At 47.2% G+C, this 14,108-nt stretch overlaps 2 protein-coding genes across 2 annotated transcripts in view; both read right to left on the bottom strand.

Moving 5' to 3' along the window:
• Positions 1–1,038: 1,038 nt before the first annotated feature.
• LOC310990633 (uncharacterized protein) lies at positions 1,039–4,849 on the bottom strand. Its single transcript, XM_083978099.1, has 4 exons — positions 4,495–4,849; positions 4,014–4,173; positions 3,493–3,616; positions 1,039–2,026 (listed from the first exon to the last, which is right to left on the bottom strand). The coding sequence occupies exons 1-4, from the start codon at positions 4,645–4,647 to the stop codon at positions 1,291–1,293; spliced, it is 1,173 nt and encodes a 390-aa protein (XP_083834225.1). The 5' UTR covers positions 4,648–4,849; the 3' UTR covers positions 1,039–1,290.
• A 4,114-nt stretch (positions 4,850–8,963) lies between these two features.
• The window catches only part of ap2a1 (adaptor related protein complex 2 subunit alpha 1), a 43,789-nt gene continuing 38,644 nt past the window's right edge, over positions 8,964–14,108 (bottom strand). Inside the window, exon 21 of the mRNA XM_083977295.1 lies at positions 8,964–10,949. Coding sequence (XP_083833421.1) covers positions 10,872–10,949 — 78 coding nt within the window. The 3' untranslated portion in view covers positions 8,964–10,871. The remainder of the gene's footprint in view (positions 10,950–14,108) is intronic.

Raw genomic sequence — 14,108 nt, forward strand, 5'->3', positions numbered from 1 at the left:
CCAGCCAGGAGATGCTAGGTGGAAGGCAGAGAGCCTCCATTCTCATTTATTTAACCATCACAATTACATTTCCCATGAGCCTCCGTGCGCATGGTGAAATTCTTGGACCGGCGCAAGGCAGACAAAAGTGAAAACATTTGCCAAGGTTGGAAGATGATCAGATACCGTCGTAGTTCCGACCATAAACAATGCCAACTGGCGATCTGGTGGCGTTATTCCCATGACCCGCCAGGCAGCGTCCGGGGAACCGAAAGTAGGAAATGCTGGGTGATTCGACCACTAAATAATAATATCAAAATAACTGAAAAGACAAAACGATATATTTATCGAAAATGGACCCATTAACAAGTGTGGGTTATGATTCATCCATGAGACTCTTTTATAACCAAAAGGCTGGCTCTCTTGGCCAGGACCCCCTTGCAAAAGAGATTCTGAATCTCAATGGGATTATTCCTGGAAGCTTAAATAAAAAAATGTAAAAAAGCAAACTCCTCGGGGTCTCTTTAATTAAGGTAAAAATGTAGCATAGTTAAAGGTCCAGTGTGTAAAATGGGGAGAAAACTGTGACATCTAGCGTTCAGATTCTAGATTACACCCCTCCTGTCGGCAAAGTGACGAAGGCCTCTGAGGACAAAAAAGTATTTCAGGACAATGGAGCAATGAGGTGAAGATCTGAACCATTTTACGACATGTCTGCTGTTTCCTACTCCTTCTAGCCCTTTTCCGTTCCGGCTGCCGTACAAACATGACGGCCCAAGATGGCGACACTCTCTAAAGCAAGATCCTTGCTATATGTAGATATAAAAGAAGAATTATGAGGCTACGAAAACCAAACAAATTTTATTTTATAGCGATTATACAAATATATTCATGGGTAGTAGATTCAGATTTTGCCAATAAACCTTGACATTTATTACACACTGGACCTTTAAGGTAAAAATCCTGCATAGTTCCTCTTTTAGACTGGACCAGCTCCACACACTGGTCTGTAATATAAACTCCCGGCCCCCAGGAGACAAAGAGATTGAGACACACAGATGAAATCTCCTCTTTAATAATCAGTAATAACACATCTGAAAACATTTAGAATATTAAGAAGAAGAGTCACAGTAATAAACCAGATCATGTTTCATCTTCAGCTCTGCAATAAATAAATAAATAAATAGAGTTCAGTTCTTCACTCGTCTCTGCATATGTGCGTGTACTGTATGTGTTGGTGTGTTTTTGTACATCATCAGGTGTGTGTTCGGTTCCTCTCCATGAACATGCATGGACACAAAACGCTTCCTCTCAGCACCTGTAGGGCAGGGCGGGCTGTCCCATCCGGACCGGGTGGACGAACATGCCCCCCAGCAGCAGCCTCTCCCCCCAGCCCAGCAGCTTGTTGAGGGTGAAGCTGAAGGGCGACAGCAGACCGTGCTCCTGCGCCTCAGCTCTGCTGCACCTGCTGGGGGGGCCCTGCTCCGCGTGGGGGCCCGGGCCCCTGTGGGCCTTGGCCTCGGACCTTTGCTCCGCCTCCCCGCCAACGTGGACCGGTCCGGCCGAGACGGGGGGGCTGACTCCCAGAGGGGTCAGAGACAGGGTGAGGCTTTTGCGTTTCTCTAACAGAGACGCCGAGCCCGGTGGTGGGAGCTGTAGTTCTGTGGACTTATTTGGTGGCGGTTTGGTGGTGGGCTGGTGGTGGGGGGGGCTCGGTGCCGAAGCCGAAGCCGAAGCCTCGCGCGGTGTGTGGACTTGCTTTAGACTGAGAGTCAGATGGAAATTGCGGAGTTTACCCGACGGAGACGGCTGCTGGCTTCCCTCTGAGAGTCTCTGCTGCGTCCTGTCTGTCAGGGAGGGGCCGTCCTCGCCGCCGCTGAGGTCGTCGGCCTCTCGGTTTATCTTATCCACAGAGAGGGCGTGGTCGGCGCGGTCGGCGGCGGGCTGCTGCAGGAGGGGGCCACCGTTCAGCGTCCCCTGGAAGTGCTGCAGCTGACCCAGGAAGTTGAAGTTTGGGGAAATGGAGGGCCGTCGCTCTTTGACAAACCTAAGAGGGGACAGACAGACAGGATGTGGGTTAGTGAGTGAGTGCGGGTGCTATTCTCGTCGACTCACTTGACTGTGAACAAATCGAGTCAACAAAGACAAACACACGACAGCTACAACAACAACAACACACGACACAAGAATGAGACACAGGAATAGAGAAGAGATTGCCCCTGCACAGCTCAGAGACATAGGAATGTTCACATGCACTGCTTGTCATTATCTAAAATAAAATAAATAAATGGATGTTTTAGTCAGGAGCTCTGCCAGTGTTGCTCCTCACAGAGCTCAACACTGTCTGTTCACTCTGATGCTGAGTGTCAGCTCAGTCTGTCTGACAGAGCTGAGGCCCTGAGCAGTGAGCAAGCAGGAATGAGGCTGAAAATGAAACTGCACTTCCTACAATGACCACCAGAGGCTCCCAGTGAGTCCATCCCATTGGTTATATTAAAAAGGTCAGTCTGATGTGTTCCAATGTCCAACTTCACAGCAGAAATAAACATGTTTACAGCCTGGTGCAGAAAGATGGTCTGGTCTCTAAAGCTGATTTCGGTAAGTGCACACTATTAAGCGTTAATAAATACTGAATTCTTCATTTATAATGCATGAATATTCATTAGGTAGTTTATAAATACAGTTAGTGCTTATCAATGATGAGTAAAACATTTTTAAAGCCCCAGTCTGTAACTTATTTGGCTTTTTATTAGCAAAAATCAAAAAGTCTTTCATAAATACGAATTTCAAGTGGAATCACACCCGCATACAAATGAAAGCTTTCTGGTACCTTAGAATGAGTTGTTACAAGTCGTTACAAATACATAAGTGGGTGACGCACCGAACCGAGGCGGCCATGTTGCATCGCCATTTTTTACGTTGAGTGGCAGCGTGACCGTAGGTAACCACGGAAACTCAGCGGAGCTGTCGGCTCGGCCTGTTAAAACTGTCACCACTGTGTAGTGTGAGGAAGGACGGAGGCACTGATGTTGCATTCAGGTGCAGTCAGGCAGACGGTCGTCGGCAAACCAACCGGATGTCATTTTACTCCACGAGAGAAAGACGGTAAAACGTGGGTCAGGTAAACAATACCACATCACCATGACAACATATTGTCATACCTGTATTGTTTTGCCTCGTGCTGGTGGACCACTTGTTTACATAGACGCTTGTTTATCCTGTTACATGCAGCGTCTGTTGTCTGTCTGACGTCTGCCCGATTTCACGTGAATGCAACATCAAGAATATGTTCCGATATGCACCACTAGATGGGGGTAATTCCTACACATTATACCTTTAACTGTGTTTATAAACTACATTCATGCGTTATAAATGAAGAATTCAATATTTAATGCTTAATAGTGTGTAGGCTACTTATTATAAAGTGTTAGCCTGATTTCCTCCTGTGTTGGAGCAGGATCACTGCGTCTCCTAGGTGACACCTGATGTGTGCAGTATTGTATGATCATGTACCTGTAAGCCTGGTCCAGGTCCATCCCCAGGCTGTACATGATGTAGGCTACAGCCAGAGCCGGGGAGCGGGAGATTCCTGCTGCACAGTGAACCAAGACTGAGGCTCCAGACGACATGGCTGCATCTAAGCACACACACACACACACACACACACACACACACACACACACACACACACACACACACACACACACACACACACACACACACACACACACACACACACACACACACACACAGTAAGTCAGTGTGTGATAGATAGATAGATAGATAGATAGATAGATAGATAGATAGATAGATAGATAGATAGATAGATAGATAGATAGATAGATAGATAGATAGATACTTTATTGATCCCATAGGATTTAATAGATAGATAGATTCATTATATATATATATATTCATAAAAAGAGAGAGATAGCAGCCAATAAATAGACTGCAGCTTGTTGTTATTGTGTGTGTGTGTGTGTGTGTGTGTGTGTGTGTGTGTATGTAGGCTATGTGTGTGTGTGTGTCCTGACCTATGAAGTGCAGAGCCTGTGGGATCCAGGGCAGCAGGTCGTCCCACAGGGAGTCGTCGATGGGGATGCGGAGGTATCTGGAGCGGGGCAGGAAGGAGGGCTGGGGGCTGCAGCGGCTCACACTCAGCACGTAGGAGATCCCCAACGAGGCCAGCCGCTCCTGCACACACACACACACACACACACACACACACACACACACACACACACACACACACACACACACACACACACACACAGGGGAGGGCACAGAGTGAGATGTTGTTGATGATGTTGACCTAATTTGCCTCCCTCAGACAGTTGATGAAATGACGTCACTGCATTGGTCCATACAGTCGTGGACAGTGATGACGTATTGGCTGCACCTGCACCTTCCTGTCTCAGTGTAAACACACACACACTCTCTCCCTGCAGAAGTTGCCCCCCCTATAACAATCCCCCCTCCCACACACACACACACACTCTGACACCTGATCTCTACCTGCGTCACGTCGCGCTCCGCTCCCAGGTAGAGCTGCGGCAGGATGACGGACAGGGGGGGACGCTCCGCATCTGTCTCCCGGGACCAGACCATGACCTGCAGCACAACAACAACAACATGCATCACGTCAGACCTGCAGGACTTGGACCACATAAGACTGAAGTGTCTGCAGAGTCCTGTCCCAGCACAGTCTGCAGCCCATAATCCCAAAACATAAAATAAAAATAATAAATAATAAAAACACAATAAAATAATAAGGCCAGCAGTGTGTTACTCACTGTGTGTGTGTGTGTCCCTGTGGAAGGTGATAGCGTCCTCTCGGTGAACCGTGTGTGTGTCTCGGGGTCTGCAGGACTCTCTCCGACCTCACTCCGCTGCTGTCTGACTGAATGTGAAGCGATGAGCTCATCCTCTTTCCAACAATAGCTCCCCGCGACTGGATGATGTCATTTTCAGCCAATCGGCGGCCGGGGCCGGACGTATAGCCTACGCACGCGCAGACGACGACTCAACTCAACTCCCGCTGAGTGAGCGCGCGCTCAGCAAGCGGTGACAGAGAGAGAGGGAGAAGGTAACAACACAACACAGAACAGAACCCCCCCACACACACACACACACACACACACTCTGGTAAACACTCAGCACCAACGCGGGGGGGGGGGGGGGGGGGGGGGCTCCTCTCCGCCCTGGTTTCAGATGATGTCATTGTTATTCTGACATGACGCACGTTCCTACACGGACCTGTAACTCCCCCGCTCCCACTCGTGACACGCAACACTGTGTCAACATGCAGTGACCAGGAGGAAGCAGCTTCATCTCCAGGTGTTGCGTCATCATGTCCTCCGCTGCTCCATCATCGAGACATCAGTCCGGTCCGGTCCGGTCCGGTCCGGTCCAGTAGCCCACCTGAACTCACTCTGCTCGGTGTTTAATCACACATTTACATTTCATGTTACAGACCTGCTAACTCCAGAGAGTAAAAAAGGTGACAAGGTCTGAGAAATCAAACCAACCAACTCCCCCCCCCCCCGGGAGAAATTTTTTGTGATTTTAATATGCAAGTTATGCTTTTTGGAGCGTTCCCAGTTAAACAGAGAGCAAATCTCTCATTAAAAAAGACAGCTTTGAGAGAATAAGTACACCTCAATCAGGTGGGGTCAGCTGCAGAAAATGTTCACATTATTTGACAAAAAACTATGCATCAGTTTGGACCCCTCTATTACACCGCTACACCAGAACAGACCTGACCTGTGGCTTTCATCTTTCTATGATTATATTTAGCCTACTGTTTACAGCTGAGAATATCAGGTATTGTCCCCCCTCCATTAAATACAGTGATGTGAAAAAGTATTTGCCCCCTTCCTGATTTCTTACTTTTTTTGCAGATTTGTCACACAATGTTTTTATTTATTTGTATAATATTTTGATGGGGCAGCCATCTTGGGAAGGTTTTCACCACTGTTCCAAGCTTTCTCCATTAGTGGATAAAGGCTCTCACCATGGATCACTGGAGCCTGGATGTGAAGAATGAAATTGAACCAGCTTTCCAGAAAAAAAAAGGTTTATCAAAGTTAGTTCATGATTTAACAAGAGGGGGCAATTACTTTTTCACATAGGATCAGGTAGGTTTGCAGGAGTCCAGTCAGCTCTCTAGCATCCTGACAGACCTCTTGTAGGCCAGCTCAGGCTTCCTGGAGGCGGGTCTTCAGCTGTCAGACTGCTGAGGGATCTCCCATGATGCACTGAGCTCTGTCCTCATTCTGCAGGACAGAAGCTGCAGAAGCAGAACACTCTTCCCTGGGCCGTTCCTCCTTCCAGGTTGCGGCCGCTGACAGCTGGAATCAACTTAAAAAATCCCTACAGCTACAAACTCTTACCTCTGTCATCTCCTTCAAACATGTCATAACACAATCCATAAAGTTTACCTGCAGCTGTCCTCCTCACCAGCCCCTCCTCCCCGTTTGTTATTGCTGTTATTCTGTTATTGCCTCTTTTTATGGTTGTGGAGTATCAATGTCTTTACATAATTTGTTGTATGTCACTGTACGTCAAATTAACTGTCACTTTGTTGTATGTCATTGCTATATGTTAGGCCTACTGTCTCTATTCTTCTTTTCTTTGTGTCACTGTTGTTATATGTGCTTTTATTGTCTATATTTTAATGTTATACTCGCCCTCTCCCTTGCCCCTTAGGAGGTCTTTCACCTCCTACCAGGCCATTGCCCTAATAAGAATGTATTCTTAGCAATTCTTGCCTGGTTAAATAAAGGTTTACTACTACTGCAGGTGGCTGTGATCCTGGAGCTGCAGGATCAAGATATGACTTGTTATTTATTTTACAGTCAGAGTGATTTGTCTGTGCTCCTGTCATGGTTGATTACATTATTAGATCTAATAGGCCGATAGTCGAACCTCGGATCCAGGAGGAACAATGCGGTTTTCGTCCTGGCCGTGGAACGCTGGACCAGCTCTACACCCTCCGCAGGGTGCTCGAGGGCGCATGGGAGTTTGCCCAACCAGTCCACATGTGTTTTGTGGACTTGGAGAAGGCTTTCGACCGTGTCCCACGTGGCATCCTGTGGGAGGTGCTCCGAGAGTATGGGGTCGGAGGCCCTCTGCTGAGGGCTGTACGGTCCCTGTATGACCGGAGCAGGAGCTTGGTTCGCATTGCCGGCAGTAAGTCAGACCTGTTCCCGGTGCGTGTTGGACTCCGGCAGGGCTGCCCTTTGTCACCGGTTCTGTTCATTATTTTTATGGACAGAATTTCTAGGTGCAGCCAAGGGCCGGAGGGGGTACGGTTCGGGAGCCACTTGATTTCATCTCTGCTTTTTGCAGATGATGTGGTCTTGTTGGCTCCCTCGAGCCAGGACCTTCAGCATGCACTGGGGCGGTTTGCAGCCGAGTGTGAAGCAGCTGGGATGAGAATCAGCACCTCTAAGTCCGAGGCCATGGTTCTCGACCGGAAAAAGGTGGCTTGCACCCTCCAGGCCGGGGGAGAGTTCCTGCCTCAGGTGGAGGAGTTTAAGTATCTTGGGGTCTTGTTCACGAGTGAGGGGAGAATGGAGCGCGAGATTGACAGGCGGATCGGTGCGGCGGCCGCAGTAATGCGGTCTTTGTATCGGTCCGTCGTGGTGAAGAAGGAGCTGAGCCGAAAGGCAAAGCTCTCAATTTACCGGTCGATCTACGTTCCCACCCTCACCTATGGTCATGAACTCTGGGTCATGACCGAAAGAACGGGGTCCCGGATACAAGCGGCCGAAATGAGTTTCCTCCGCAGGGTGGCGGGGCGCTCCCTTAGAGATAGGGTGAGGAGCTCTGTCACCCGGGAGGAGCTCGGAGTAGAGCCGCTGCTCCTCCACATCGAGAGGAGTCAGCTGAGGTGGCTCGGGCACCTGTATAGGATGCCCCCTGGACGCCTCCCCCGTGAGGTGTTCCGGGCATGTCCCACCGGGAGGAGGCCCCGAGGAAGACCCAGGACACGCTGGAGTGACTACGTCACTCGGCTGGCCTGGGAACGCCTTGGGGTCCCCCCGGAAGAGCTGGAGGAAGTGTCCGGGGAGAGGGAAGTCTGGGCATCCCTGCTCCGACTGCTGCCCCCGCAACCCGATTCCGGATAAGCGGCGGACAATGGATGGATGGATGGATGGATCTAATAGGTATCACTATGTCTATCTATTCCCACTATAACTTTACAATAGAACTGTTCCTGTCCCCTCCCCCTCCTCATATCTTACCTGCCTGCTTCAGAATTTATTTTAAGATCCTTTTAATGGTTTTTAAAACTCTTAACGGTCTTGGTCCTAATTATTTATCTCATTTGCATTAACATACGAATCCTTTAGAACTCTCAGGTGTTCAGGCAGCGGCCTTTTAATCGTTCCAAAAGTTGGAAGTAAAACCTATGGTGAGGCCTTTTTTTATCCTTACGGCCCACGTCTATGGAACAGCCTGCCTCAAGACCTTGAGGACAGCAGAGAACATGGAGAGCAAAATGAAAAGCTTCTGGGGTTTAACTGAATTTTATTAGTTTAGGTTGGATTTAGCACTATTTATTGTTTTAAATATTCTTATTTCTTATTGTTTTATTAGATCTAAACTTTGATTATGCAGTATCTCCATTTAATAGGCTACATTTGAATTGTTTATATATTCGTACACATTTTAGTTTATCTATTCATCATTTTTATTTTATTTATCTTAGTTTTTATCCACTCTCTAGTGATATTCCCACTACAAAGTAGAAATTGTTGAGTATAGGATGCGTTTCCTCAGTATTTTTATTTTTTTAAATTCCTTAGTGTTTTAATTTTTGGCTGTGTAAATGTCCTCTGTTTATATTATTTTTCAAAGCACTTTTAGCTGCTTCCTGTATGAAAATATTGATTGATTAAAACTCCCATCCTGCTAGTTTGCCCTGTGTGTGTTCAAGTGTTGTGTGTAGATGTGTGAGACAGAGACAGGAGGCGTGCTGTTGGATATATGGCATAGTTTTACTTTCACATTTTTTCATTACAGAGTAAATCTTAATTCTAACACAGGTATTGGACAGGTTCTTAACACCGATACATGAGGCTGCATTAGCTAGTGGATACTGCAGAGACACACACACACAAACTCACATACGCACACTCACAGAATGACAAAATGACTACGTTTTCCACTACAAAGTTCAACATCCTGTGATTGCCGTGCAGCCACAGAATGTAATGTGACCAGGTATTAGAAATGTCTTTCGGCTTTTTTTTTTTTTTAATTTCTTTCTTTTTTTTTTATATTTACCTGCTAACACACGCACACTCACTTTCACACACACACGCACACACACTCGCGCACACTCTGAGTCCCTGCTAGTTGTCATGGACGTCTGGGTGTCTGACATCCTGTCCTCTCCCACTTCATCAGTGCCTGTGAGTGACAGGAGCCAGGGAGGAGGCTCCAACAGCTGGAAACATCTGTCCACACACACATAACTGGGTGTGGTGTATATACTGTGGTGGTTTATGTACAGACTGGAGGGAGGGAGGGGCTGGGCGTTGGGGAGGGGAGGGGAGGGGGGGCATGAAGTCTGACACAGATGTTGGTGCTGGGTTTCAGCATCTGTGCGGAGTCGGACCGGCTACGGGTGAAGGCTTAAGGAGGAAAAATCTGCAGGTGCATGTGCAGAGGTGGAGTTCTCCCAGGTGGGGGGGGGCTGTGAACTGCTCCTCAGCCAGAGGAGGGAACCTGACCACACACACACACACCAAGCCACCAGTCAGTCCTGATCCCTCCCGTCCTCCCTCCTGTAGAACTGAACCCTCAGCACCGCCTGTGCAGGACGGTCCTGGAAAGGTTGGGGACGTTTCAACAGGAGAGGAAGACGTCAGAGAGAAGAGGACTCTTCCTCCTCCTCCTCCTCCTCCTCCTCGGGGGGTGGAGCAGCTCACAGATAACCGGGAGGGGAGCCGTCTCCGTATAGGAACAGATTGGAAACGGCCTCCAAACGGGAGTCCGAAGTCTGTTTCTTTTTTCCGACACCGGGTCTCGTCTTCTACCCACGGGTCGTCTACGCAAAGCATGATGGGAATGTCTCAGAGTAAAGTGATCCACTGGCACATATTTACAACACGTCAAGAACACGAGTGCACTGCTTCATTGAAATGAGGGGACTGGTCTCTTACTGGTCGTTACTGGTCATGTCGTCACTGGTCATAATTTGGGGAGGGGGAGGGGTCATGCTGGATTCCATCCCAGCACATTAAGTGCATCTTCACTGGGAATGATTGACAGAGTCCTGGACTCTCAGGCCTCACTTCATTAGTGGATCCCACCAGAACCGCAAAGGAGTCAAGGAGACTGTATACCTGTGTGTGTGTGTGTGTGTGTGTGTGTGTGTAGGGAGGGGGTGAGTGCATGTGTGCGTTAAAACAGCTTCTCCCATCTGAGTTTCACGGAATGTTCTACCAAATCAAAAAGAAATCACACGCACACACATGCGCGCACACATACACACACAGCATCAGTACTATAGAGGAAGCAGAATGAGACCCCAGAACAACTATGGGACACACACACACCCACACACACACCTGCACACGCACACACCTAGCCACACACACCAGCTACACAGGTAAACACCAACAGAAACGAGGATGTAGCATCATGTTAATAAACAGAATCTGGGACAGGAGGATGAGGAGGAGGATGATGATGATGAGGAGGAGGAGGAGGATGATGCTTTTCCCTTATGTCGCTTACACCTTTTTTTTTTTTATACTCAGAGACTCTTTGTTGCGGGGGAGGGGGGAGGACAGGTGTGGCAGGAGGACAGGAGGGGCAGGTCGCTGGTGGGGTGGGGGGGGGCGGTGGGAGTACTGGTCTTCGTAGAAGTCTGGACTCTAGAACTGTTCGGCCAGCAGCTCGCAAAGACGCCGGGACACGGAGTCCTTACTGCAGCGCAGGGTCAGACGGTACATCTGTGGAGCACACACACACACACACACATGGAAATTTAAGTGTGAAACTGTAATCTGTGTGTTAAAGGGACACACCAACATTTTTTTTTTCGTATCTTGCCTCACTCCCGAGTCCATGACCAGCAGATAGACACCATCCTTTCGACTGTGCGTGCAGTAACAAGGGAGATACGGGCAGAGCTGGCGCACCGCTAATTAGCTTAGCTCAAACACTGGAAATGCTGAAATTAGCAGTCAGAAGCTGATTTCATTTTAGCTCTAAACTCTGTAAATATATCACTTTATCGACATTTCAAACATTTTTAGGCGAGAAAGTAGCCGTTTAGATCAGCAGTGTGTCGTTAATTTGTCTAAATAACCAGCTGTTTATAATTTTGTTTGGACGAATTCGGCGCTACTCAAGCTAGCCGTTGTGACCAACGCACTTCTGGTTACTTTAACAAAATAAAACACCCGTTGCCCTTTACATACAAAAAACCATGATGATAGAATTTGTGCTTTTACTTTGAAATAGGAAGCTAACCTACCCTCGATGTAGCTAGCTTGAACCAAAATAAAGCGTCTTTGCTTGAACCCTCCGTTTTGACCGATCTCGTCCCGTTACCGGCATTTGACCGATCAAGATGCCTTACCGGAGAGTTTTGTCAGCTCTGAGACGAAGATCGGCCCGCCGGTTTCCGTTTAGAGTTGCTGAAGAGTTTCTCTGATGACTTTAGGTGGAGGCAAGCTAACACTACCTATACACTTCCAGTGTTTGAGCTAAGCTAATTAGCGGTGCGCCAGCTCTGCCCGTATCTCCCATGTTACTGCATGCACAGTCGAAAGGATGGTGTCTATCTGCTTGTCATGGACTCGGGAGTGAGGCAAGACACGAAAAAAAAAAATGTTAGCGTTTAACTGATGCAACAACACAAAAGGAAGCCGAAACCTCATGAGACTGGATCTAAAGTGGGCCGGGCTTTACTCTGGACCTGGACTGGGTTTTGGGACCCTGTGCTGCTCTCAGATTGACAAACAGCCACGCTCAGCTCAGTGAAGCTCTGCTCACAGCTCCAGTCGGGTGTCTCATGCAAATTCTGTCCTTGTCCCAGTTCACATGGAACGGGGAAAATCCAGTGTTTCCAGTGGGTTAATACGGACCCCTTTCTGGGTTTTAACACCTTTGTGAAGCCTGCACACATGCATTGTCCAGTTCCAGTCAGATGAAGGCGTACACATGCAGAAGAAAACCAGTTTCCAATCACATTATCTGGGTGTTTTAGTCGGCTCTGGAGAAGTCCAGTCTTAGTCGGATCAATGCGTTTACATGCACTTTAGCTGTCCAGTAACAGACAGATTAAGGCCATGTTTGTTTGTTTTCATAAAAAGATGTCAACGTACTGAGTGATTATGTTTGAGTTCAGCCACCAAAACAAGTCCAAATATAGAATCTGGTTTCATAAGTGGAACATTTTTAAAGAACAATCTCCATCCAGATCCAGAGAACTGTCAGTTTAGTGGATCCACCCTCTGATGACACACAGAGGGAGGAGAGGACATGGTTCTCCTCCAGGCAGGGATGTCATGGGACCAGGATTTGGTAACTGGTACCAACCAAGTTCACAAAACATGTGCATACACCTCCAGAAAGTGAGTGTGGAGACAGTGGTTTACACCGACCAATAAGAAGACAGAGCAGTGGTGTGGCAATACTCATTAAAGGGGACATATTATGGAAATATCACTTTTTGAAGCCTCTTTAACATACAGTATATAGGCCGCAAAAATGTGAGTATTCACCCTTTGTCAAGTCCCACCCTCCACGGTTACTGTTGCTAGTTTCGCCAAACAATGGTCACGAAAGGGTTAACTCCCATTGGAAACCATTGAAAATTAGGTGATTTAAATTGCTTGAAAGGAAATTTTGAATGAACTTATCTATCAGAAAAATGGTGTCCGTGATAGAAGACAGACATGGCTAAAGAGTGATTGAATGGGCATTACATGACATTTCCGAAAAGTGGGGAAAAATCATTGTTTTGGTCACTCACAATAGCTAGCGACGCTAGCTAACGTTAGCTATAAGCTAGCGCTTAATCTCCAGCGATCTGGTTTTACGAACTGTTCCCTCAGCTGTCTTTCAGTGATGTAACTAGGATTCAAATTTGCATAATCCCACCCTTACCTGGTACCAGTAGTAGGGGCGGGGCAAGCAGGGGTTTATTTGCATTTAAAGGGACAGGCACTGAAAGCAGCCGTTCTGAACAGGGCTGTTTTGAGAGGATGAAAAGAGCTGTGATGTTTGATCCTTGAGAGATTTTGACCAAAGCATGTCACAGACATGTCTTTAAGACACCTGGGAACTATTTTAATTTGTGAAAAATGGACATAATATGTCTCCTTTAAAATGTTGGTATTATATTGTGACAGCTTGAACAGTGATGACTGGAGTGGCTAATGTTAAGAGAACCCAGCTCATGTTATGAACTGTCGTTATATTAATTCAAACAAGATAATGTAACATTAAAAAAAAACCTCAGCCAAAACAAGCCATCACTAGCTTCTGTGAGTGTTGTATGCTGAACGCAGCTACAACAGACGTCAGTTCACAAACATTTCAGCACATGAACATGTTGATGATTCTTCTCCTGCAGTTTGTTGTCAAATAAGAGCATGTGTAGTGTAACACTGCCCTCATCAGCTCTGGAAGAATCACATCTCTAACACCCTTCAACAAGCCAAGGACCCCCAAACTGATGGAGAGATGGAGCAGGGACCCCCTACACAGTGGCATGCAAAAAAAAAATTGGGCACCCCTGGTCAAAATTTCTGTTAATGTGAACAGTTAAGAAAGTGGACATTAAATGAACACTCTTTTGCAAAAAATTTAAGCAATATCAGTGTATTATCTTTGTTTTCTACAGTTTTAGAGTGAAAACAACAAAGCAACAGCCTGCAAAAGAATGGGAAACCCAGGAGACTTGAGCTCTCAGATAACTTTGACCAAGGTATCAGACAAGCTATTTACTATTTGCACGCTGTGATAGTTTCCAGGGGGGAGGGGGGGCTACAAGGTACTAACTATGCAGGGTGGCCAAACCTTTTCTGTAGACCCTTCTCCGTTTCTGTCATTCTGAAAATGTAAAAGATGAAAATAAAAACAAAATTATATTGTTTCAA

The sequence above is a fragment of the Trachurus trachurus genome (genome assembly GCF_905171665.1).
Source record: "Trachurus trachurus genome assembly, chromosome: 8".
In the NCBI taxonomy this organism is placed as follows: domain Eukaryota; kingdom Metazoa; phylum Chordata; class Actinopteri; order Carangiformes; family Carangidae; genus Trachurus; species Trachurus trachurus.